At 41.5% G+C, this 27,533-nt stretch overlaps 1 protein-coding gene across 1 annotated transcript; it reads right to left on the reverse strand.

Moving 5' to 3' along the window:
• Positions 1-946: 946 nt before the first annotated feature.
• Positions 947-24,993, reverse strand: hs3st1l2 (heparan sulfate (glucosamine) 3-O-sulfotransferase 1-like 2). Its single transcript, XM_046386002.1, has 3 exons — positions 24,651-24,993; positions 4,957-5,376; positions 947-3,574 (listed from the first exon to the last, which is right to left on the reverse strand). Exons 2-3 carry the CDS (start codon positions 5,212-5,214, stop codon positions 2,909-2,911), a joined length of 924 nt encoding a protein of 307 aa, XP_046241958.1. The 5' UTR covers positions 5,215-5,376; positions 24,651-24,993; the 3' UTR covers positions 947-2,908.
• Positions 24,994-27,533: the final 2,540 nt, after the last annotated feature.

The following is a 27,533-nucleotide window of genomic DNA, read 5'->3' on the forward strand; positions in this document are numbered from 1 at the left end:
GCGAATGTCTTTAGTTTTACAGATATTTGATCATAAACTATTGGACAAATTAAAACTGTAAACTGATGATGGCACTATATGAAGCTGTTCATACTGATGTGTGAATATGGTCTCTACCAGATTTCCTGGTAACATAGTGGTTGTTACATTTCAATCAAGATCATAAATACTTGTTTCTTGGTGTCACTGTAGAAAAGTCTGTAGAAAGTCAGGGGATTATCACAGCCAGAAGGATTTGGATTTGCATTAAATATAACACCAAACTGTAAAACCCTGCAGATTACCTCTTTACCAGATCATCACAGATTCAAAATGGAGCTAATGGTAAGAATAACTCCAAAAAGTTGGTTATGAAACAGCTACAAACTTAAGAACCCCAACACATGGAGTCAAGAGTTCTCTGATCAAAAGTGACATCAGATGTATTGTCCACATGAGCGCAAACCTCTGCGGGAACACATGAAAGACTGCCTCACATCTTCAAAGAGCGAGAATCATTTGTTTATTCTTACATCTCTCTCTCTGCCGTTGTCTTTACAGTTTTCTCTTGAGGACAGTGGGGAGGGTGACAGCCAGGGGTCAGCCTTCAGCTCCCATTTTCTTCTGCAGCAAACAGGAGATGCCTGAAAAGCACCTCACAAAAAGTCACCATACTTAAGAATACAGAATGTTTGGTTTACGAGGTCGAGAAAATGAGAGAAAAAAATCTTGAGCCAATGATGCAAAGATCTGTCAGATTTCATCAAACTTTTCTTGAAATATGAAACCATCATCTGTAAAAAAGTGTGACATGCCCTTTACTTGTGTTAGATTTAGAGCTGGGCTCAACTTTTTAATAACTAATTAATCTTATAAGTAAGCTTCCCAACTGGGAGATTTTGCTGTTTTTTCTCTTTTTTTGGGGGGGGTGGGGGGGTGGGGGAGGGTGGGGGGGGGGGGGGGGGGGGGTGGGGGGGGTGTTATTACGTTAAATATCTCTCATTTTATACTGTTGCTCATATAAAACAAGACATTTGAAGATGTTGCTTTGAGCATAAGGAAGCTGTGATGAGTATTTTCACTATTCTCAAACATTTTTCCAAACAAAATAATTGATTAATTAAGTAAATAATAGCTAATAAATCAATAATGTAAATAATCACTAGTTGTAGGCCTAGTTAGATTTATACCTGTTTTCTGGGGGATAAACAGTTTCCCCATTCAACAAGATCTGGAGCCAGAATAAAATAATAAAAAATAAAGTAAATTTCATACATTTCACATCAACATATCTACAATATGTGTCATTTCAAGGTTTACATTAAATGTATATGAGCTGAGTTTTGCATCTGAAAGTGAAGGAGCTGGGCTTGTGGCTTGTCCGAGAGAGACCACTGTTCAAGACCGCCTCAACCAACGAACAGGCTGGAACATTTTGTAGCTGTGCCTCCAGAACCTCACGAGGATATTTTCAAAGCGACATCAAGAGAGTTTCCAGCATTGTTTTCGACAACAAATCCACAATTCCTAACTCTAACCAGGTGTTTTTTGTGTCTAAAACTAACCAGGCCTTAAGCACAGCCTTGTGACTACATAAAAATGAACACTGAAATTTAAAAAAATTGTCAAGATTCAGCACATCAGATGTAAAAATTTGAACATAATGCCTGCTTTGCCAATACGGTTGTATTTAACTGTGTTTAATCTTACACCCTAAAGGATTGTGGGTTAGTGAGACTCACATAAAACAAAAGAAATGTCTGCGTTAAAAGCAGCTCACTTTCCCTTTAATCTTGTAATTCAAAGTGGCTGCACTGATGTCATGACATGTCAGTATGACCTAGTCCTTCCAGATGAACTGACTTAAATTATATAATCGATACCAACTTTCAGTAAAGTCAGGTATCAAACAGGTGTGATTTGTTACAGTGTGATGGTGAAAGTGGACGTAATTCCTTGACTTCATGATGTAAAGAAATGTAGGCGTCCTTTGTTCCTTGATGTAAAGAACATGTTATATAGACACTGACAGGCAAAACCTTTATACACTTTGAGAGAGGGGGAGCTTTCAGAGGCCTGTCAGCAACTATGTGTCTTCATATTTGATGTTTTTAAACCTTACAGCTGGGTTCAATGCAGTGTGGCACCAGAGAGGAGACAGCAGGACTGAACACATTTATTAGAATGTTGTTTTTAAAAAAGACACAAGCTAGCAATAGAACTACATCAGCCTTGAAACCAAAGGGAAACCAAATAAACAAGTTTTCAGTGTTGCTACTTTCAAAATGCCTCAAATATAGATATTTTCACTGAACATCTATAAGTTTGTACCTTAAAATAACAGCTAAACTCAACTCAAACATTTTTACTAACACACAAACAACTGAAAACGTAAAGCAAGCAGATGGTTTCCGTTTAAAATTGCCTACATTGAACCTTGATTGACTTTTTATGCAATTGGAGTTCATAGTGCAACAATGAATTAATTCAACCATCTTTTCATCGCTAGTTCTACATGAGTTCAAAGTTTGCACATCTTGTTTTAACACCCCACAAACAAGCACAAATGAGCAGTTAGTTGCATTTTCAAACTTGTGTATGGCACAGTTATCACAGCTTCGTCAAGTGAGTTTATCCAAGGAGGCACCAGAATGGTCTTTGTAAAGGTTTGTGTTGGCCACATGTTCAACACAAGCAATTTGAATTGTATCTTCACACACACACGTGTGCTGCTCTTGTTGGCCACATTTATACCTGAGTAGGTATCAACAACAGGAGATGTTCATGACTTGAGTTAAACCAAAATATTTCCACTCATCTACCTACAAAAAATACACAAACAACAGTTTTCTGTCTCTCACTGTGTCCCTGAATGTGTTGGCATTGTTTAGGACATGTTTTATCTCCTTAATTGCTATTCGCCACTGGATCAGCACCAGGAAAACGACCTCCCAACCATTTCAAAGAACAACTTGTTGGGCTTCCTGAAGTAGCGACAAAGCTTCTTAAAGGCCTGCGTGCTAAGCGGCGCATGTGGCCTGCCTTTAGACTCATCCAGGCACTTGTCGTGTCCTGCAGACAGGAGGCAGTAGAAGCCCTTGGTGGTGTTGTAGTAGAAGTTGTTGGGGCTTATCCTGGGCGGCAGGTCCAGAAACCTCTCAGCCTTTCTTAACTCGGGAAAGGGATCCCGAATGAGGGCGTCGCCGTCCACCACATGGATCTGCTCCCTGGGGAAGACCTCCAGCCAGCGAGCAAAATGCTGGTGGTACAGGCTCCTCTGCAGTGCCTTGTACCCAGGGTCAATGTGGCCCTTGTGGATCAGGAGCTCCTCTAGAGGCTGGTAGGGCTTGTGGCGGGTCAGGCGATTGTGGAGGACCTGGGTGTAGTCGGACACCAGCCTCTCGGCTGGGTCTCGGACAATAAGTAACAAGCGAACTGCGGGGTTCATGTCCCAGACACGTGCAGGAACCTGGGGGGCCGCAAAGTAGCCGGGGGTCTTCTCTACCGTCAGCTGACCAAGGAGGGTAAAGGGCATCTGGGCTCGATACCAGGCCAGGCCTCGACGATAGTGCTCCTCCACATTGAAGTAGTGCACCTGACAGAGGGACAGAAGGTGGAGCAGTGTTACTGAAGATAAGAAGATGTCCATAAAATGTCACATCTTTATGCAGCTTTGTTGAAATCCTCTCTTGAATGAGCACTGAAATGTGTAGGAATGAGGTATTTCCCTATAAGCCTTTTACCATTAAAAAGACATTGAGTGTTTCTCATTTTGTTCCCATCTTGTCCAAACCAATTTATTACTTTGTGCCAGCTTTGCAGTCCTCACCTCAAACTACCGTGGTAAGGATTTCTGTCTGTGCTTCCTCAGGACAGGCCTGTCACCATTCATAATCATAAGCAGTCCTACACTGTAAACCATATATAAGCTGAGCTGACTTTGTTCTCTCTGCACTGATAATCACCACAGGGGACAAGTTCACCAAGAGTGGGACTCAAATTCACCTCAACAACACAGGTTAAGCAAGGTTTACCGGGAAAATAAGAAGCAGCAGTACATCAGTACCCCCAATGAAGCAGATTTATCACTAGTGGAACATTACATCAGTTCAGATCACACATCACATTTTAAATCCATAAACAACTTTGCAGCTAGCAACAAACAGAACAAGGTCTGTGAAGGTTTTCCGGAGATTTCAGAGAAGATTTTGGAGTGCTTCTGAATTTTTGCCCATTCATACAGTAGAGCATTTGTGAGGTCAGACACTGATGTTGGACCAAAAGGCCTGGCTCACAATTTCTGTTCCAGTTCATCCCAAATGTGTTTGATGGGGTTGAGGTCAGGACTCTGTGTGGGCCAATCAAGTTCTCGTCCAACCATGTCTTTATGGACTTTATGGACTGTTGTGCACTGGGGCACAGTCATGCTGGAATAGAAAGGGGCCAAACTGTTGCCACAAAGATGAAAGCATAGCATTGTCCAAAATGTCTTGGTATGCTGAAGCATTAAGATTTCCCTTCACTGGAAGTCAGGGGCCCAACCCCTGATAAACAGCCCCATAAAGAGGTGTGTCTGGGTACTTTTGTCTATATACTGCACATTCACAAGAGTATACAGTTTACAAAATGGCCATTTCAATCTCCCAATTCTGATTATCAGACTTCTGACAGCCATTAAGGGGCATTTTATGTGTTGTATTTTACAAGGCAATTTGTAAGCTTATTTTCAAGATCATGTCTTCTTTTCCTTAATATGAAAAGTAACTACAGCTGCCAAATGTAGTGGGGTAAAAAATATGACATTTCCCTGTGAAATGTAGTGAAGCAGAGTAGTAGAACAACAAAATATCAGGAAAATACTCAAGCAATGTATCTCAACATGTATTCAAGTATGCTACAGCAGCTGAGTAAATCTACTAATTTTCTTTCCACTCCTGGTGATAGGACAGTCATTAGGTGACAGTGAGTGTCTTTTACCTCAGCCTTTGCCACTTCCACATCTGGGTGCAGGTTGAGCATCTCCAGCAGGGCTCTGGTGCCGCCTTTCCGCACACCAATAATAATAGCTCCGGGCAGCCGCTGCTGGGTGGCATTATAAGAGGAGGAGGAAGAGGATGATGAAGAGGAGTAGGCAGGAGAGCTGGAAGCCCCACTGCGTAATTCCCTTAAGCACACAGACAGCTGAGTTTGCAGCAGCAGAAGCACCAGCAGTGCTAGTAGCACTGTCCACAGCATGGTGCCCCACACACACACACACACACACACACACACACACACACACACACAGGTGGAGTGGAGGTTATGTGCACACACTCATGAAGCTCCAAGACTTGTATAGAGTTGTGCTTGTTATCAGGCAGCAGGGGGCCTCAGGAGGGAGCTCTTCAATTGGACAACCTATGAGCCAAGAAAGAAAAAAAAGGTTATTGTCCACTTTTGCTGTCTCACCACTTTCCTCTTTGATACTGGGCTTTAGGCAGAAATGCAAGGCAGAGAGGTCATCTATTTGGCAAGGCTGCAGCCTATAGGCAATATGAAATCCTCTTTAATGTAAATCAAATGCAAAGGAGAATGGTAACGTTTAGATGAATAAAACCAGGGGCTGAACTTAAATCAGTTTTAATGGTAATTGTGACACATTACCACATTTTATTTCAGACAGACTGTAGTTGTTAAAAGAAAACTGCAGAACTGAATCATGAAACTCATCAACAAGGAAAACCAAAGAAACAAAGAAACCTTAAAGTTATTTGTGTGTATATGTATATACACACACACACACACACGCACATGTTTATATGTATACAGTTATGTCAAGACATGACAACAAGCAAGTATGCAACATATATATTTTGTACATTTCTGCAAGTGAAAGATACAAATACACCAACAAATCTCCAAAGATTTGAATAGCCAATCTTAACCAAAAAACTCACCAAACCCTCTGTAGAGAAAGAATAAAAACGTGAATCCTTTGGGCGGGGGCGGATGCAGTGTTGGCATCACTCAGACTGCAAAAGCATAGTCACAGAGCGTTTCTTTTCATCTCACATACACGCAGCAGTTGCTTTATGCACTCAGACTTGCCTGACTGTTTCATGATCGCATACGTTTGAGACGGCTCTGCACTCTAGTATGCCATTTTACAAAGTCCTTGTCCAAGCAGTGGTGTTTTCAGCTCAGAATATAGGACTATGATGTGATTATGGCAAGAGGATACTAAAATATTAATCTACATCTAAAGCAGACAGAGAGGAGATGCATTGAAAATTAATGGTGTTACGAGATTTAGGGTCTCCCTAAGGAGCTCTAACACCCTTCTGAGTTCAGCTGAACCATTTTTAAAGTACAGAAGACAAGTTGCAGTGAATCCTGCATGTCTGCTGCAATATGTTTGTTGGAGTTGAATTTAATCTGTACTTGCTGAGGACTGCAGAGGTGGAAGAAGAATTCAGATCCTTTACTTAAGTAAAAGTACCAGCACAACACCAGCAAAAATACTCCATTATAAGTAGAAGTCCTGCTTTTAAAATCCTACCTAAGTAAATGTACAAGTGAATCATCAGCAAAATGTAAGTGAAAGTACTCATTCTGTAAAACTGACTTTGAATGCAACATTATCATGTATTATATGATAGATTTTATTAATACTATTGCAACAATATATTGATAGCATTTTATTATCATAGCTGCTTGTTTGGTGGTTCCCAGTCTCGGGGTTGGGCCCCTCCAAAGGCTCACAAGATAATACTGTAGGTGGTGCGGTGGTGGAGGGAACTCATAGTAGCTGAAGGTTTCATACGAAAACACATTTCTAAATTACCAGCTGATCCTTCATCCAGTAGTGTTTGGTTTAAACTGAGCACCAAATATCATCCACTGTAGGATAAAACAAACCTGTGATCGATCACAGATGATCACTGGACATCATATCTAGGAAATGTCTGTGGGCTTTCTGTGGCCACAAAATAAAGAGTGACACCTTAAAACAATAATTATCACCATGTTGCGTTTTTTTCTTTTTCTTTTTTTTGCTCGCCTTGTGTTTTCTCTTGTCTTTGTCAAATATTCATTCAGACAATCATAATGAATTTTTATGGACAAACTTTACTTCAATTTTCACAAGTTTTTAATGTGATTTTAGTGATTTTCATTTATCAAAATTACTTTCCCAAACTCCGAAGACAAGTTTCTGTGTAAGCACGTTCAGCTGAGGGTCTGAACTGGTATTTTACATTTTGACTCACACAAGCTGATATTACAGGTGCCACTAATGCAGTCGTGTTGTGGTGCAGAGCCATCATCAATGCTATTACTTACACCTGTGCTTTTCTGTCAGGAAGTCTGTGGTGAAACCACTGAGCTGGAAAGCTACTCAGTCAAGAAAAGGTAAGACACTGCATTTATACAATTCTATGTTTATGTCATATTGTTCAGACTATAACTGCCAACAGTCAAGTGGGAACAGCTGAAAAGCTTCAAAAAGAAAAGAAAAAGAACCACAGAAACCACCATCCCTGGTTCTCAATCAGCTTTCACTTCAACAAATTGCAACATATGGAAGACAATAACTGAAAATATCATATTGGGGCAGGTTAATAGGAAAATACAGCAACAATATACAAACTGACCTTAAACTGTTTGCATCTGTAATTTGCCGACAACTTTTTAACTGTAAAAACTTCTAGTGAGCATGTTTAGTTGTTGGCAAAGCACTAAACTCTTCCCTTCCCTGGTCGTCTGCTTTTCCTGTTGTTATTGCTGTTGTTATTGTTCTGAAGCTGCCCTGGTGCGACTGAGTAATTAATTAGTATAACAATGTTCTGGTTCAGAGGAGGAACCCTGTCTAGCGGTGTTCTTGTAGCGGAGTGCTAATTGCACCTTCAGGGAGAATCGTTGCACCCCCAACCTTCTGTGCTATCCCCTGGCTTGGTGACATTGTCGTCATCGATGTTGCAACCTTTGCCATCACTCATCGACTCACTCATTGGATGGGAGTTTCAATGTAAAACAGTGTGTGGTTTGATGTTGGTGTTGTGGTGACCACAGTTATTATTTCAGTATACTTCATTGTCTAAGCGACCAGTTAAAAATATTATCAAATTATATTGATAATAAACAGATTCAGATCACTTTTGAGTAACTGGGACCTTAAAGTACAACCATATACATTTTCATGGCACAACATTATTCCATGAGAATGATAAATAGTTTGTGCTTTCTTCTGTTTTGAAAGTCATAGTATTTTTGATTTAATATAAAAAAAGCTAAAGCCAGCCTCCTGTATTTTATTATGAAAACAGGTAAAGCTCTTTTTACTGCAGTATATGGTTGAGAGTTAAGAATGAGCATTGAGAAGCTGCATTTGATTGCCTGAAAAGCTGTTTTTCCTCCCACAGGCAGATGATGATATGAAAACCAAACACAATCCTGTAGGTGACATTTTAGGCTGTGTTTAGGCACTGCGGTCCTTTGAGCTAAATGCTAACATTAGCATGCTAACAATAACACTGCTAACATTGTCGTGTTAAGCAAACATGATGTTTAGCATGCTCGCCATTTTAGTTTAAGAGTAACAATCAAACAACAACAATCTAACAATCAAAATATTGGACATGTAAGGGATCGCAAAATTTTTTAGAAATCATCATGAGGGGAACACAGATTTCTGTACCAAATTTTATGGCAATTCATCAACTAGATGTTGAGCTGATTCAGTCAGGGGACCTGCCATCCTGCAAAATATCCACACAAATATTAGTACTCATAGTCCAAAAAACAAACAAACAAACAAACAAAAAAACAACAAATAACACAGTAATTTAAATTAAGACAAAGCACAAGTAACAACCTTTTAAGACAATGAAACCTGTCTGAAAACGTTGCCACAATGACGTTCACTCAACCATGGTGGCTCTGTGGTTTGTTGTCTTCATATAAACTCCACTGGTGGGTCTTGCTAGCAGCTGCCAACCTTAACTGTGAACCTAAAATTACATGTCTGCTTTGGTGCAAGCATACACCTGTTCAGCTGTTGACAAAGTGTGAAATGTAGTTCCAGTTTTGTGCAAACTTCAAAAGATTAGGAGCGTTTCTGAATTTGCACAATATTGTAATAATGTGCCTTTTATGACCAGACTGAACCGCAGCAAAACACAAAGCTGTGTGTTGAAACAAATACTTCACTAACTCTTTGTTTCCCTCAGATCACCTACCACATGCAGCTCTTGGTGCCCTGGTGGACACAAAACATTGTGGCCTTGTGTCCTGTGAGTGTTTAGGCAACAAAAGCACTTTAGCTAAGGTTAGGAAAAGCTTAAATAAAATATTAATAAAACAACTGCATCCTGTCTTGTGCTTCAAGTCACTGTTGACTTTTTCAGTATTTAACCAAGACACTGATCTTTTGCCTAACTTTAACCAAGTAACGTGAGTATCTAAATGTATCCATAATCATGCTTTAGATGCTACGAGAGGATATTGTAAGAAAACAAATTAAATATGTTGTTCATCTTACTGATATGTTTGATGTCAACATTTTGTGGTGATAAGTTCATTAGGTCAGTGCTTCCTGCTCATCATAATGAAAACATAAACAAACAAGAATGACATTTCTCACAGAATGCATTTAATGTTGCAAACATTTGGGTTTTAATTTATCATTATTATTATTATTATGAGTTTTACTTACGGTGGAAAAATCAACTTGTCAGTGCGCTCTGGTGCACAATCTGTGTAATAGAAATACTAGCCAGGTTTCAATCCAAATGTAGTGAAAATTCACCAAATTCTCTGAAATTCTGCCAAATAAAATGAAAATGTATGCATATTTCTATCCACTGCTGCAATGCTGATATTAGGAATTGGTTCTTTTAAGCAGTTGGTGGAGCTAATGCCCCAACACCATACTGCTGCAGAAGAAGAGGGCACAAAGAGATGTTGTAGTTAAATGAGGGCCAGTCAAACATCAAAGAATGGAGAAAAACATTATGGAAATATAACATTTCTGTTTGTTTCATGTATTAATTCTAAGGAAGGTTACAGTCTTTTCTTCACTCCATAGATCTGTTGTTTTCATCTACTGACATTTTTCATCTCTCCTAAGGCTTCAGGGCCTGTGTAAGATTTATTCGTTAAATATGTTTCATCTGCACTTTGTTGTATGTTTTTTTTTATTGCTAGCTTTCCCACATCAGCTAAGATTAAAAATTCTTTGTGAAATTCAGACCTTCTTTTTCTCTCAGCGTTTCTAATGATACTTTTTATGCGAAAGTACATGAAAACACTCGGATGGAAACCCAGTTACTCTTTCTTACAGACCTCAAGTTTAACATTTCTGTAGTGCAATTTCTTCTTACTTATTCGCCAACATGTAATACTGATATATCTGCAATAAGCTAATATCAGCCAATTGCCAACCATTAACTTTTTTTCCTACTGTGAGTGTGCATATGAATTTTGCCTCATGCACATTAGTCGCTGGCAGCGAGCAGAGAGAATGCCGGAGCACACAGTCATCATCATCATTTTGATGTAAAGTGGAAAACTGTGGGCTGATGTCAATCACAGCGTGGAGTGTGTACAGTTTATGTGTGTGTGTGTGTGTGTGTGTGTGTGTGTGTGCATGAGAGCAATAGAGACAAAGAGAGATCTTTGTGTGTGTCTTTGTGTAGATGTGTGTGTTGCACAGCCAGACACATGCCTTGTGTTAAGTGGTTGTGTGAGTCCCTTGTGACTCCCCTGTAAGCTGGAATATTCCCCTGCTGTCGAGTCGCTTCGCTTCCACCTCACCTCATGACCTTCCTCTCTCTCCTCCGCATCCTCCTACCCTCCCTCTCACCTTTCCTCGTCCTACTCAACCCTCAGCTCTGTTCTACTTCTTCAGCCTGTTCCTGAGTCTTTCTTTGTGAGTCGTTCGAATCCCTCCCTGTTTGTGTGGAACCGTTAACAAACCCTGGCACCGTGCTAATGGGAATGCCCTGCAGCAGCCTCTTAGCTGCTCATAAATAAAACACAAGTGCACCTTTCTGCCCCGAAATATTTTTGAGTCAATGAACTTTAATCTTGACGGATTGGAAACAAGACAGGATTGGATTCAGAAATGCTTCATGTACATGTCAAGTGTCCTGTCCTTAATTCACTTCCTATAATTTTGGTGTAAGTGAAACTTTTCTGGGATAAAAGTATTTATTTTTGCACAACTTTTTTCACTGGTTTCAAAATTTTTAATATAGTCACTTTTCGTACTTTAAACTGCACATTTCAGGATTCTAAAATTCCCAGTTTACACTTAGTATGCTCTGTCCCCTTTTTATTTTCCTACAAAAAGTACTGAATTTGGATACATTTTTGAAAGTGAAAGCTTTTTTTTTGTCACATGTTTGTATTAATTTACTCTTTGTAATTTTTATTTACTTAATTTTCTATTGTTTAATGAATGTGTGCAGAATTTTGGATTACTTTTAGATGAGATGAAGATAAGATAAAGGCAAAACAAAATTGGCAACTCCATCAGCACCACTTAATGGCTAAACGGCCGTTTTTGTTTTTGTTTTTTTTTTTAAATCAGAGCCATATGAGCACTAACTTAGCCTCTTAGCCCTGTTCAATGAGGCTCACATGAATCATTGCAAGTCCTCATCTTTCCCGCTCATTGCTTCTTGTGATTCTCATTAGCCAGCACGGATAGGGAGAACAAACAACAACAACAACAATGCCAGGATTGCCAATGATGCGTGACTTCTCCATATTGACAGACACAAGTATCTATCCAGGCTGGAGGAGATAGAGATGGAGAGAAACAAAAGGGGTGGAGTGTAATTATCTGTGAAAGGCAGAAGCTGTCATCTGTGTACTGGGAGAGTCTCTGTGTCTTATAAGTTTTGGTACGTGAGTATATTTGTGTGTATCTCGTCTCATCTGCATGTGTGCAGTGCCTTTGCCTTTTGTGCCAGCACGCAGCATGTGACTGCCCGCGATCCAGGGCCTTGGAAATATCTTTTGACTGCGCGATGGTATTTGGGGGGTGGGGGAAGGATTATCCTGTGCAGAGAGACGAAGGGTGGCAGGGAGGGAGGAGGCGGGCAGTCGGGAGGCAGGATGGGACTGAGGTATAGTTGATGTGTGTGTGTCTATGTGCGTGTGCTCTGCAGGAGCGTGTGTGTGTGTAAGGCAGCAAGGAAGATTGTTCCTGGTAGGGGGTGGCATGGTGAAACGCTTTGGATTGCCAAGGCTGTCATATCACCAAGGCTGTGAGAGTCAGATAAAACTCTCTCTGTCCTCCTTTTTCTTTCTTCTTCCATCCATTCACCATCCATCCATCCATCTCTCTTCCACATTGTGGTCTCCTTTCTTTCCTTTTATTTGTTAGGTCCCACTTTCATTTCCTCAGCTATTTGTCTTTCTTTAGCTCCAAACTTCCACCTCGGTCACACTCTCTTGGCTTTTTGTTTTTCGTCATATACCATCTCATGCCCTGCTCCCGCTTGACCAGTCACGTTCTCTGATTATGGTACACCACAGCCACAGAGATGATTGCCTTTCAGAATCAAAGGCAAAATGTAACAAAGCTGGTCTTATTTCCCATCCCGTTCCCATTACGCGCCTGGAGAGGAAACGGCCAACACTCGGAGGGGGGTCTGTAATCAAAATAGATGAATCCATCTGAGAAAGAAGGGAATGTGTCCATATTGGGCTTGGTCTTGTGTTCCTCAGTAATCACATAGAAGAGATGGAGTACAATGAACGTTGAATGGCGGCTTAAGATGTTTGACAATGTATGAACAGAGAAAATATACTCGAGAAGTCCACCTTTCCTTTTCCCACCACAGTATCTTACAAAAATCCTTTTAAGGCCAACAAAGCTTCCTATCTGCTGCCAGGTCTTTTGGAGTTCACAGATAAGATGAAAGAAACTTGAGGTGTGCATGAGAGAGTGAAAACAGCTCTACCATCTCTATTGAAGTCAAGCAGCTGCTCCTCTTCCAGGCAATCTATCTGTATATGTGAGGAGTCCGAGGCACCCTGCACCAGGTACTGGGCCTGGGGAGAGATATGCTTAGTTGCCAACATGAGTCGAAGATTTGATCTTTTCCTGAGAGAGATTCAGAGTAAAGAAGAATACAGAGACAGGAGGAAATAGACAAAGGGCAAAAAAATAAAACTGCTTGACTTTGTCCTGACAAAGAGACTCTTCCTCTCCCTTCATCTCTCTTCATCTCTGCTTCCAAAGTCCGTATCTGCATTAATAACAATATCACTTAATACTTGTATAAATGAATACAGAGATATTTTTGCATCGACAAGCCTTCCAAATTAATGACAAAATATATGGTAGCTTCGTGCTTTCTTGAGCGACACAGAAGATTTTTCTGATCTTCTGCTGCTCTCAGCAGGATGGCTGTTTCTCTTGTTTTTCTTGGGAGCACAGTCTCGTTTGAACATAATATAAACCCCCAAGAGCCACAAAATCAAGACTACAAAGCCAAATTATTTTGCAGTAGTACCGTAAATAACTGCAAAAGATCTGTTTTTCAACACTTAATTTGCAATTTGTGTCAAATGTGATGCATCTGCAACAATAAAATGAAGTCATTTCAGTTGTGCCTATGAGCTACATTATGTAGCTCATCATGCTAAACAAAGTTAGAGCTGTGATCCAAGCTGAGAGAATGATGAGTTAGAGAAACACCTGAATATTTTTTGGTTTTTTAACTTTTGTGAGCTACCTACATGAACTATACTTTATTTTAGCAAAAGAATTGATTCTAACATTGCATGCAACTTCTACAGCTACACAACCAGCCACTAATATTAAAAATTGCCACATACCGCACTCACTAACCGTTTCTCGCACTTTAGCAAGCATTAGCATTGTATGCAGTTAGTCCATGTAAGGATTAAGGCGCAGATTCCAAACTCGCCCCCAAACGCACACACAGTCACACAGTGAAGTGTAAGTGCTGAGGCTTGCATCAGATTAAAGAAATCACAAAACATGAACCATATCTTTTTAATACTGTGCTTCTATTGACCAGTGAGTTTACAGATACAGTAGCTTCCCATCAGTTACCTCCAACATGGCCGCAAACAGAAAGCCTCCCCTCACCTCATGCACTTTTATCATTTCTTTATTTGTTGGCTTCTCTCTCTCTCTCTCTCTCTTTCTCACACACACACACACACGTACGCACACACACACACACTCTGACCTTTGCTGAGATCTGTCCATCTTTTACCCATCAGCCCCCTGCTGCTTTTCAAATTAGACTCTTTGGAAAAACCAACCTCTGAGCAGCTCGGCGGCCCACACCCACCACCCTTTCACTCCCTCATCATCTTATTCACTCACACATGCATAACACTCAGATAACTCCACCACCACCGCCCATCCAGCCATCTCCTGCTTAAACCCCTCCCCCCTGTCCCCCTTTATCCCCCCTTTTCTCCCCCTTGCATCTTCAGCTGTGCACGCTCCAAGATCTGGGTCAACCGTATCAAACATGCGCCTGCTCCTCTCTGGTGTGTGTTTAGTATATCCGTGCATGGAGCACGACTGCTGAGTGTGTGTGAAGGAGAAGAAGAAGAAGAAGAAGAAGGGGTTCTTCTTCTGTTGCCTCTTGTTTTATCAGAAAGTGCGCATTGGGAAGCCTGATTAGCAAATTCAGTTTTATCAAAGAAATCTTTGTGAGTGTGTGTGTGTGTGTGTGTGTGGGTGAGTGTGTGTGGGTTATAGAGAGGGAAAGAGAGAGAAACAAAAACAAAGCGTGCTGGAGGACTGTGTAAATTTTGCTCTAATTAAAAGGGGTTCTGGTCTGAGTGCCTGTGCATACACTTGTGTGTGTGTGTGTGTGCACGCACGCACGTGTTTACATGGCCCACCTGGCAGACAACCCGGCACATGTCACTTAGTACAGAGGTGAGTGTCTGACGATGCCAGGTACATGATGAAACAGTCTTTCTTTGTTTCCCGTTTGGGTTTTTGTCTTTATGACGACATGTTTCTGAAACTCAAAGGCTGCATTTCTGCACCACTGTTACAAAATCATGTAAAGTTGGTACAAACCCAGAGGTTTTGTGTTGTTTCCGGGACCCCCTTCATTGTATTGATGCGACAGCACACAATGTTGTTTTAACAGACAACAGTGTGCTTTCCTGCTTCAGCACGACAATTCCTCCATGCACAAACAAGAAATGGCTTTCTCATTTTGGTGTAAAGGAATTTGACTGGTCTGCAAAATCTGTTCAGTTGAGTGTGATTGTGGCCTAAAACAAAGAATCCACGAATATATTTTCTCCTCCACGCACCAAAAACAAGTCTTTGGTCCATGGCCTGACCCATCACCAAAATTCACTCAACGCTGCAAAGTGGTAGCTTTGAGATATTTTGGTAACAAACACAAACAAAGAAAACAAACAACTGTAACACAAACAAACAAGACCAAAAATGAGGAAACCTTGTTGGACACTGGTGGATGATGGGATTCTAAGGGTCAGTCCTTTGAGGCGTAACACATCATTTTATTTTAATTACTGCGACCTCACAGACAACACACTCCATGCTTAGTTCACACTTCCGTCCCCTCCTGACTGCCAAACATCCTTGTTTACATGCTTGCTCTCTCTCTCTCTCTCTCTCTCTCTCTCTCTCTCACACACACACACACACACACATAGACACACAACATATGTGGTCTCTCTCACAGTGACGGTGACCCCGACAGCTTGGCCTGACAGTGAGAGGAGGCCAACCTGTCAGAGTGGATTTAACCCGACTGTCACTTGTGACGGGACATTCAGGGGGTGTAGGACAGTTTCCCCCTCAGTGGAGGAAGAGGGACAGGAGGAAGATTCTTAGCTCAGTGAGGTCAGCAGCTCCAGGGCTGACAGACACCATCGAGTTGTTTTTTGAGAATCAATTGAGTGTCATTTGCTGTACATTTGAGGGTCACGCTTGTGTACATATGGGCGTCTGGAACGAGAGCAAGCTGACAGATGGGGCCGGGCAAGTTGTGTCTGGTCAATAATATCACGGGCCAACGAGCCCAAATATTATCTGGGTCCTGAGCTGTGTTTTCTTTTTTCTGGGTTACAGACAGTTTTGTTTTGCTTCCCTTCTGCATGTACAGGGAGTGAAATAGTGGGAAAACAAGCAGATGGTGTTTGTGTGAAAGAGGAGGATTTCAAGGTTGGGGGAAAACGAGTGGAAAGTGATAAGAAAGGGACAGAGACCCAGAATTGGCGTACCAGCATCATCAGGTGTGTTTGGGCTCCTGCTGCTAGCTTACCATGGCAACAGCTCTTTAGATCTCTCTCACCTGGACAGTAGACCCCAGGGATATGATTATTAAAGCGAGGAGGTAGAGAAGGGTGGAAAAAAGAGAGAGGGAGAGAAAGTGAGAGAAGCTGCAGAGAGAGAGAGAGAATCAGGGGATGAGGGAGGGCGCTGGTGGTTACAGATGATGCCACAGTTGGTGTGGTGTTACGGCCAAGCGGTGCCCTACAGCGACAGTAATAAACCAAACCGGCTTCTGGTGGCTTTGTTGGCCAAGATGGACGATTAGTCTGAACGGTGTCTCAACTGTTCAGCCCTGAAGTCAACACAGACACTCTGAGACAGACTCCCCGGCTTGTAGCTATGTTTGGGCTTTTCAGAGCTGATCTTTAAAAGGAAGAACTCACCAGTCTTATCGGTCTAAACCACCAAAACTCCATTATGTTCTAAATGAGCCTTGTGCTGAAATGTAACAAGGCAGGTTTTACGCGCGCACACACACACACACACACACACACACAAGCCAAACGAGTAAAACTACATGTCAGGGTACTGATGGTGCCATTGCCCAGCTTTTTGTCTCCCTGTGTGAAATCTGACCCTCAGGCAGGTGAGGTGATTTCTGCAGCAGCTCCCAGCTGTCGACATGTTGGTGTGTTTAAGTCACATCTCTCCACCTGAGTTGAAATACAAACAGCAGGGAGAGTCCTGTAGCATCACAGGTGGATCAAATCAACATTTGATGGCAACAATATTTTGAGGTTGTCACTGAATTAATGTACAAAAGCTTGTATTATTGAAATCGCAGTGAATTAAACCCCACTCACAGCTATCTTGAGCTTTTTATTCCCCTTTTAGCTAACTGTTTTGATTTACTGTACAGTTTAGTCAGTGCTATAAGGAAGTGTTTTTTTTTCTTTCTTTTGTAAAACACAGTCTAGCCAATCAATCGAACCCTGCCCGCTCAGAAACATGGCAGACAAAAAAAAATGACTTAGTAACTGAGCATTCAGCAAGCTCAGGTACGAATGGGGACCAAACCGGATCTAAAGAGTAAGAATATTGCACTTAAATCCATCTGTTAACTCATCAGCGTATCTGTCATTTAGTTTTCATGTTTTTCTGCCCCTCGTAGCTGTGTGATGATGCGCCGCATGCACAGTTTAACTTGCAGGCTGTTTCAGATTCTGATTTGACGTTTCAGACTTCTGCGAAAAGTAAATCTGCGAGCTGAACAGGAAGCAAATCATGGAGTCCTGCAGAGGCTACAAATTAGGCAGAAATTCTGACTCGCAGGCGTAGACGTAGGTGCAAATGCATGCACATGTATTTACAGGCACAGACACATTGTGATGTAGCTGGACACATCACACTGAGATCACTGCATCCGTTCTGTGGTTATTTTCGCAGAGCTCCACCGGTGGTGCTTCCTTTCTTTCTTCATCCCTTTCTGTCTCTCTTTGAGCACAATATCCCACTGACCCTCAGTGCACACACACAGCACACATACACACAAACGAGACAGTGACACACACATTCACACACATGGATGCACAATCACTCCCTCACACACACATATGTACATGCACTCTAGCTCTTTTTTTTTCTGCGCTCACACACACTTATACAAACAGATGTGTGCTGTGTGTTCACACACACACGCACAGAGCAGAGGACACGAGCCGCCTAGCAGGGGGCGGATTTGATTGGGCAAGCACTTTATGACTCTTAAATGGCCTTATTGCCTTCCTTCTTAACCCCCACACACCACCTCCTTCCTCCCTGCCACACCACAAAACACACACACACACACACACATATACATACACACAGTCTACAGGCCATCTTTGCAAGTGGGAATTAATGAGAGCCATCTCTAACCTCACATGCACACACACACACATTGCCACCCAACTTGCGATTTGAGCTCCCTCCTACTGTCTGGAATCCATCAAGGTCACCTCGCAAATCTAAAGCTTTGCTCCTCCCTCTGCAGTCTTCTTGTTTGCCCTCCATGACCTTGCTTTGATACTTTTTCCTAAAATTTTGGGAGGGGGCCAGGATTCAGATCTAATGACTTTACTGTACACAGCAGGTCGATATGGGAGATTGGGTTGATTGATTTTAATTGGCAGGACACCAGGAGGCGCGAGGGCAGCGGAGGTTCGAGCGATCACAAGGATGGGACAAGGTTTTGCTCATATATGAGAGTTTGAAGGCTGCAATTCATTACTGATGTGCAAATTTGACCTCTGTCATGGACAAAAAATGAGCTTCATGCTTTTCCCCAGTTTTTATAAAAGCATCTGAAACATCAAAACACAACATTGAAAACCATCAAAAAAAAAAAAGTTAGTGAATTTGATTAAAATTCTGGACACATCACAACATCTCATAAATTAGCAAACCTTTCTACTGCTGTAACTCTCGCTGGACTATTCTCTTAAAAAAATAAAGAAAGAAAATATATCCATACACTTTTAATATTATGAGATTTTCAGGTACACTATTTTCACTCTGTGTCAGGTAGATTGATGATGTTCCCCTTCATAGTGAGTGGGAAGATTATCCTTCAGCCTGAAAACTTTGGCTCGAGCCCAGTGTGTTGACAGAAATCTAATCCTGCTGTTGTGCCCTTGAGCTGAACACTGAAGCCCAGCGAGCCTCGGGACGGCTGCTCTGTAGCTGACCTCTGAGCTCTGTGAGCAGGAAGGCAAGTGAAAGGAAAATTCCCTCCAGGGATCAATGCAGTATCATGTAATTAATAGAGCTGAAATTCATCGCGTAGGCAAACAGTCCAGAGCCCAGGTCCGAACATTTAACCCCACAATCCACGATAAACTTTGCTAACAAATATATTAGTGTTATTGCTGTGTTTTTGAGTTTTCACAATGTGACGCCCGTACTCAAGGTACAAGGTCAGGGTTAAAGAAATGCTCCATTTAGAGTGTGTCTTTTCAGTACCGAATGCTCAACCACTGGCTTGAAAGGTGCCTCTCCAAAGTTCCAATTTTACCGTGGAAAAAAAAAAAATAGTTTTAACAACATTCGCATTTCCATCTCAAATCCCTGCTGCAGCTTAACCTCTCTGAGTCACATGTTTGTGTACAACATACCACTACAATACAACATGTCTGTGGCCTGCACCTCGTCATAGCTCTAACACTGTGACATGCCACATTTAGCTATTTACTCGTTAAGGGAGGACATTGGGGTTTGACTATCAAATCCCAGCGCTTTTTAATTCCCTCTCTGAATCAAATCAGTTTTCAACATATGCAAATGACAAAGGTTGAGAATAAAGAAAAACATATATATTCAGTGGAGATGAGTAACCCTGTTCTGATGACTGCAGAGACACTTCAGATTTTAGTGACAGTCAGATTAATCATCACAACCTGTAGCTGCAGCCTGATATGAAGCGTTGGTTAAATAAATCTGACACACTGAATGAACAGGATCAAGCTTTCAGAACCCAGTCCTGTTTGTGACTCAGGGTCAGTTATTTGACTCGGGGATTAGGTTTAAGACAAATTTTAAGATTCTGTCATTCTCAGTCGGGTTAAACTCTGAATGAAATGTGTGTGTGTCGTGCTGGCTCCCTCCATCTGTCTGTGCCGCCAGGAGTCCATGTCACCTCAGAGCTGCTGAGGCGTGACGGCCTCGACAATCTACATGTTTGTGTGTATGTGTGTGTGTGTGTGTGCGTTTCCCTGCTAAGCTGAAGTCACTGTGAACCTTCACCCTGACAGAGCGGGCGGCTGCCAGGCTGATGAACTTCTACCCCAAGGTTTTCAAACACAGTTAACACTGACCTCCTGAGTGCATGGCCTCCCTCCAGCTCTTTAAACACCACCAGCACCAGCACCACCTCCCAGGCTCTGCTCCGGTATCTCTTCATAGAATAAACCCACCTTTAAGCTAATGAGAAATCATCTTTTCGAGGTCAGTTCGAAGATGTCCTCTGACGTGATCAATTTTATGCTTGAATGAAGAATAAAGCTCAACGTTGATATACATTCATGTGGTAATGTTTAGGAGCTCATTCACAAGTCTCAGTTGTCCCAGTCTCTCGCAAACACCTGAATGAACCAGCAAGCTTTCGTTTAGTTTCGTTAGTTTCGAAACTAAACAAAGAAACAAAGAAAAACTGAGCCTTTTGTACAAAGCAAATTTCAAGTCTCTGCAAGTTGACAGTCCTTTAAAACCACACTGTTGTGAACAAAATTGAAATTTATTGTAAAAATAGTAATCAGAAATGTAATATATGAATTATGTGATAAGTGTAGAGTAAAAAAATGTATATGTCCATTTTGATTAATGAAGAGTTAATCAAAGTTACCTCATATCAACTTATCAGTGATATAGAGGTTGTGCAATCTCCAATCCAACTTAAATCACTTTCACAGGTTTAAAAATCAACCGCTCCCGATGATGTATCTGATGTGACTCTTCCCTTCACGCCTGCAATAATTTTAGTGAGTCAAGTGACGACTCACTCTGGAGGAAAAACTGTTGGGTGTGAAATCTTGATAAAAGTCTGAAAGGTCTGGAAGGATCGTGACACTTAAAATTTTTTGATTGACTCTCTTGTAAGTGCAGTGCATGAGTTTGTGTGTGTGTGAGACGTTAATGAGCAGACGTTAGCTGCCCTGTTAGACCTGAAGACCGTTCAGCCGAGTGCACTGCTCATCTGCTGCTGCTGCTTTCTTAGGTTAGCATGTAGGAATCTGCAGGTGTCTCACAGAAATTACCAGTCACCCAGTTCCCAGTTTGGCAAATTTTGTTATTTTGAGAGTGCAAAAGAGGACAAAAGAGAAGTGTGTGTGTGTGTGTGTGTGTATGTGCGTGTGTATGTGCGTGTGTGTGTGTGTGCGTGCGTGCATGCACTGGGTTCACTGCGCTTCAGAGGACATATGCACTCTGCTCATAAATAAAGGCCATGCATTATTCAGGACTGCTCCTCCAGCTAATGCCCCCTAATGTGCCCAAACAGCCATAATGTACTCTGCTACCAAGGTGGCAGGGACCCCCTTAACACACACACACACACAAGACAAACCTCTACACCTTGATTCTACACAATGTCTTTGTCAGTGTCGCTTTGTCAGGCTCTTATCGTGCTCTCAAATCATGCCATGTTCCTCATTTTCTAAAAATTCCATTTGACTTTTGATCCAAATTGCTCTGGTTCACGCTGTCTCACCACATTTCCATCGAACTTTGCTCGATTTGTCCCTAATTCTCCGTCATCGCTGTCTCCGTCCGCCGCTCCTCCCCCGTACGTCTCCTCACTGTTGCTCTCTTTGTCTTTGTTTTTTGAAACAGAACATATATCTGAGTACAGTTTTGAAAAACCTACTCTTCTTCGTCTCTGTACGGCCCCGAGGTGCCAGCTTTCTGCAGAATTAGGATTTTGTTTAAACAAGGATTTGTAGCTGAGAAGCTCCGACAGTGAAGCTTCCTAAGTACATAATCTTAATCAGTTTTGGGGGGATATTAAGCAGATTCCATCCAGAGGTAAACAGGAGACAGTTTTGGAGCAAAGAAAAAAGCCCTGAAAAATGATAAAATCAGTTTCAGGTGAAATGTTTATCGCTGCTGCTTTGCTTGTCTGCATTTTATCGACAGTGTTTTATGTTCCAATCACTGTGTAATTGATTCAACTGTTAACCGTCTGTGGTTTTAATTGCTTTGGTGGTTTATGATCCTCTTTTTGTTTTGGTCTTTGTGGAGCACTTTAACTCTCACATTGTGTAACATAACAATTTCTACTTGTGATAAGAAATAATTGGTTAAAAGTTTATCATACTTGTTTTGCACTGTTGCCTCACTTTCTGAATGTGAAAATATTGTTTTTCTTTATCGGAGCAAAGGAAGGATTTTCAGGCATGGTGCAATGATTTTCAACCTTTTTGTTTTCCACAAAATATTTTTTATCCATTCCCTTGTTTTGTTTGTGTTGCAGCCCGTAGCTTAACGTGAGCGAGTCAAAGCTGCTCTCACATACTTCTATGCTGAAAACGAATTTTACAACTGAATAACAACTGAAATGTGAAAGACGTTGCTTGTAGATGAACCAGCAGATAATTGTCGACAGATTCTGCAGTTCTCCTCAGCTCTACGAAGCCCCAGAGCAACTTCAGCTCACTGTTTTTAAAACTTTACTGTATTAGTTCTCTGTTGTCGCTGTCATCCTGCCGCTTTCAGCCGCAGCAGGCAGTAGTTTTATGCAAAAACTCTCCAACAAAGTGCAGGATTGAACACCAAAAGAGCCAGATATTTCCCACAGGAGTTGGTGAAAACCAAAATCCAGAAGACCAGAAACAGATTGGATGTTGAAATAAGCAACTGTTTGCTAACAAGTTCACCACATCAGCTTAAAAGGTGATGAAACTGTTGTTGTAGGTTTTAGTTTTTGAGAAAAGCACTGGTCAGTTTGACCTGGTCAGTTTGACACCAAAGAGACAGTTTGAACCTTTTGGCAAAATACTTTATCTAACTTACACATACCTCATTAAACAATTCAGTTGGACTGTCCAATACAAAAAAACAAAAAACACTTCAGTGATCCATGATGATGAAGGATTATCTCTGTTGCTTGATATTTTGTCTACTTGTTTCATCAGGTCAGCACTGTGGCTTCACTTTCATGGATTTTCTGTGGGTCTGACCTTTCAAACTGGCCAGTCATTGCTCGTGCTAACTATCCAGCTCCTCTGCTTATTAACAAAGGCAACATAAAACAGATGACTTCCTGTGAACCAGGTGATTTTCCTGAGAAAGGCGTCTATTCACATGAAGTGTCAGATAAGCGTTAACGCAGTTATTTGACATGATCTCTTTGTTTACACGTCTTGGTAGAACATTAACCTCTCATGTGACACCGATTGCTTACAGTTTGTTTTGAGACACACAAAACCTTTCCCCCTCACTCAGCGTGCACACACACACACACACACACACAGACCAGACAATGACTCCATTCATGTCTTTGCTCTCTGTGTATCTTCTCTCTTTCTCTCTCTTCGCGCTCTCTTCCCCTGCTCTCAGCAGCTCATAGCAAACACGGTGAAGGTCAGAAGCATGAAACACATCACGTCTGTCCCCTTCACCTTCTCCCTGACCTGGACCGGCTCTGGTTGTTTCGTCTTTTAGCAGTCTGTTTGAGTGCTCTACAGTAGGTTTTGCTTTTCTCGGTACACACTCACTTAACCAATTAGTCATGTGGGAGTGCCATGATAAGTGGTGGTGGCTGGGAATTACTGCTTTCCTCTTAGCTGTGGTGTGTCCACATTTGGGCCAAATCATGCTACAAACATGTACATTAAATGTTCTGCTCATTTATTTTTTTGTGATTAATTCATTTGGTGTGATTGGAGGGGAAATCAAACACAACAAAATGCTCAAGGATATCACAATAATATCTAAGACTGATAAATCTTTGCAACAAGTCCTCCAAATTAAATCCTGTATTGCCATAAATCTCAGTAACTGTTAGAAAAATGACTCTGTTCAATGACAGTACTGTGGGTAAAGTCAGAGAATCATTGTGGTTTGGGTTAAAACGGCCTACAGTGTTAATGTCCTGACATTTTATTTGCTCATCCAGTCACTCTGAATTTCCTCTGTGGACTTTGTGACCCTACCATAACACCACCCAGCCTCCTGCTGCTGATGGATGACAGTCATAATTACTACGAGGGCTTTTTTGCATGAATTCAAGCAATGTTTAGTGTCACTGATCTGAAACGACTCACAATGTTGTTTTCCTTTTAGTTTTGATAAACAGAAAGTATGAATGCATGAGCTCAGGTTGCTTGGTGATATACCAATGGCTTACTTCCACATAAGCCAAACTACTTTAAAGTTTTGTTAAGGCAGTGGTGGTTTTTGAATGTGGAGAAGTGACTTATTCTGCTCTCTGGCGTCACCGCAATGAGAGAAACGAGTGTCCGTGTCAGTGTTACGCCTCAGCCAACGCAAGTCATCAACATCAGCTCTTGTCAGAAGAGCACGAGTCTCCATGAGAACTCTGCAAAAGTGATCTTGTATACACACACACACACACACACATACATGATTGAATGCACACACAAAAAGACCTTTCAACTTCATCTGCACAGATGAATGAACAATGGCCCATACTTCCACCACGTGTCAGCATCTGTGTCTCAGTCTTACTTCACTCTTTCGCAGGTAAGAAATAAACAAACCAGCCTCCAAAAACATGCGAGTTCCTCAATGTGCTTCATAGAGGGAGGAGAGCTCAGAAACTTCCAGACATGAGGAGCAGATGTTACCCCGCACAGCATGAAGTAAATACTGGCTGTGATGTACAGAGTGTAGTGGCTTCTCAGGTTGAGTGTGTTATCATGTAAAAGAGAAGATTTCTTACCTGGTTAATATTTTCCCAAAATCTTTGATGTTCTCATTGAATCTGCACCGGTCTTCTTCTCTCCTTTCACTTTTTCTTATCTTATGGTCAGCTTTTCTTTCCCCTCCTTCCTTCCTCCGGTCAGTTTTGCTTCAGCTCCTCGGGGTGTCACTCAGGAGGTGTGTGTCGAGTGTCTGAGTGCGTGTGTGTGTATCAGCGTGTGTGTGTGGTGTGGTATGTCTGTGTGAGTGAGAGTGTGTGCGAGCTAGTAAGAGAGCGTCTCTCGTCTTTGTGCTGCCGACCTCGGTGAGCGTGTTGTTGCAACTGACTGAGTGACTGTGAGAGGGAGAGAGAGGGAGGGAGTGTGTGTGTGTGAGTGAGTGAGTGAGAAAGAGAGGGAGAGAGATTAGTCCACACACAAACACATCACCGCCTCAGGGAAACACCCCACTCCCTCCTTCCTCCCTTTTTTTCCCCTTCTTGTCTTGTTTCATTTCTCTCACATCACGTCTTTTCTTTTCTATCACCTGATCACCTTGAAGGACTCGTGGAGCAAACATTTCCGCTCCTCCTCCTCCTCTTCCTCCTCCTCCTCATCATTCTTTGCTCCCATTCAGCTGGAGTGGATCCTCCTGCTTGAGTCTCGGCTTTTAACCTTCTCTTTTGTTGTCTTTCTCCTTCATATTCCCCCTTCCCTTTTGCTGTGAGTCCCCTGAATCATAAATAAGTTACAGAGAGCTGGCACAAAGCTGCACAAAGGGAATAAAACAACCCAAATATCTCTGATGGCCTTCTCCCTGTGAGCTACTGCTTTTAATTTGACTTCATATCAGTAAAACTATATAATGTTTTTGCACTCTCCATGTTTTTCCTGCCTTTCAATCTGCAAAGACATTTAATTGAATAGCGAGGCAGTAGGTGGGGAGAGAAAGGAATCTTTTCACTTTTCAAATCATTTCAGGGACAAATCTTATCAATGGTTGTTGAGTGAGACCTAACAGCACTTGGCTACACTTTTTGGTAAATGTCATCAGCATGTTGTCAGAAACGTGGCATGAATAGTGTGAACAAAGTAAACAAGTAACTTTTCAAGATTTTAAAAATCTAAACACAATCTATGAAATCCTTTGCAGCCACTGCAGTTAAATGCTGAAAAAAAATCTCTGTACCTATGAAGTAATTTCCATCTACAAATCAAGCCCTACGAACCCTATTTCTTAAAAGAAGTGAAAAAATCTGGAATCGAAGTAAAATATGTCAGCATGTTTTTGAAGGCAATGAACTTTTCTTAAGACTTCCTCTGACTGAAACATTTGCGAAACAAGAAAAGTCAGCTGGTTGCTCTGAAACAGGATAAAATATCATTTCCTCTTTTTCCCCCATGGTTTTATGGACCTAAACACAGAAAAACATGATTTTTACACAGTTATAAATTTGTTATTCAAATCAATACCTGAGCATCTTGCAACAAAATGGAGAGAGAAGAGAAAAAATCTGAGCGCTTGAATGAACACTGACAGGTAATGGAAACAGACAGCAGTCAGTTTAACCTTGAGGAGACCCCCGACTCAATGTTGTTTAAGCCCATCACAGCGATTACAGAACTTAGCTGTAGCCTGCTAATCTGCTCCAGATCCACATTAAACTGCTCCTCAGGAGGCTGAGCAGAAGGATGTTTTTTGGGTATGGGTTAGCATACAGGACCCCCCCACCCCCCAAGTGTTTGGACTCTTTTCTTCAGCGGGTTTGAAACGAACTAACAAACACCGACTTTCAGCTTCAGTCTGAGGGTGTTCACATCCACATCTGGGGATTGGAACCCTATTAGTACATAACAACCCCAAGGGAAGAAGGGCTTCTGTTCACCAAATGTGGATGTAAACAACCTCAAACACCCTTAAAGCAGAAAATTTGTAATATGACCTCTTATTCAACCTTGTCTTCTGACAATTAATTTCATATACTGTTAATATAGAATTAGCAAATATCATTCAGCTTATGTTTTTTCAAGATAAAAAGGAAATTTCTGAATCAAATGTTTCTGAAAAATGCAATTTCCTATATTTTTCCTATTGTGAACAAATGCCATGAAAGAACAAAGAACAATGAAAGAACAGGCTTTCAGCCCCAGATCCATTGGTTCCTACTGAACACATAAATCTTTGAAGCTGGTTCTGAAATTTTTCCTAACAGCTTTCCAGGAATACACAGGACTAAATAGTACCTTTCGAGGGGACTATTTAGATTTAGGGGCAGCAGTAGATGACTCCAAATTAGGTGCTTTTGGGAGTATTTCCTGCAGCAGGAGTGTGTGCTGCTGTGGGACTGAGTCAAAGTCGTATCCAAGTCTTTTTCTTGTCTAAAACTAACAACACGTGGGGCATGTAACATGAATCCAAGCCTCTAGTGTCAAAGTTTGGCTTCTCGTACACCAAACCATCAGTCCTCATCTCCTCCTCATGACTCTTAGTTCAGTTTAAGGAGGTCACACTTGCATTGTTAGGTTATTGGGTTAGTGTTTAAGCAAATTTTTAATGTATGAATATATTTTGTTGCACTAGCAAAAAGTTTCGTGTGATATGAAATTATAATTATTCTCCAGTCTGTTGCTACCAAACCATTGCAGAAGAAAAGGTCGCAATGAGACAATGTAACTAGAAGAGCTGCAGTCAAACCTCAAACTGATGAAAACCATCTCATTTATGTTTGTTTCATGTATTAATTTGAGGAATGTGACCGATTCCTCATGGCTTCATACAGATCTGATGTTTTTCATCTGCTGCTACTTTTCATCTCTTCGGTGGAAGCTCAAGTGTTGTTAAGGTCACATGCTTCATGTATGTCGTGATTAATTAATTAAGTCTCATTTTGCTTTTACTGATAGCATTAAAACTATTTTCTGAA

The sequence above is a fragment of the Scatophagus argus genome, chromosome 4 (genome assembly GCF_020382885.2).
Source record: "Scatophagus argus isolate fScaArg1 chromosome 4, fScaArg1.pri, whole genome shotgun sequence".
In the NCBI taxonomy this organism is placed as follows: domain Eukaryota; kingdom Metazoa; phylum Chordata; class Actinopteri; family Scatophagidae; genus Scatophagus; species Scatophagus argus.

What these genes read in the sequence shown, in the direction of transcription:
- hs3st1l2 (XM_046386002.1), bottom strand. Translation starts at nt 5,214, where the DNA reads ATGCTGTGGACAGTGCTACTAGCACTGCTGGTGCTTCTGCTGCTGCAA. An exon ending in TGGAAGTGGCAAAGGCTGAG is followed by an intron (nt 3,575 to 4,956) that starts GTAAAAGACACT and finishes TCCCTCTGTCAG; the next exon opens with GTGCACTACTTCAATGTGGA.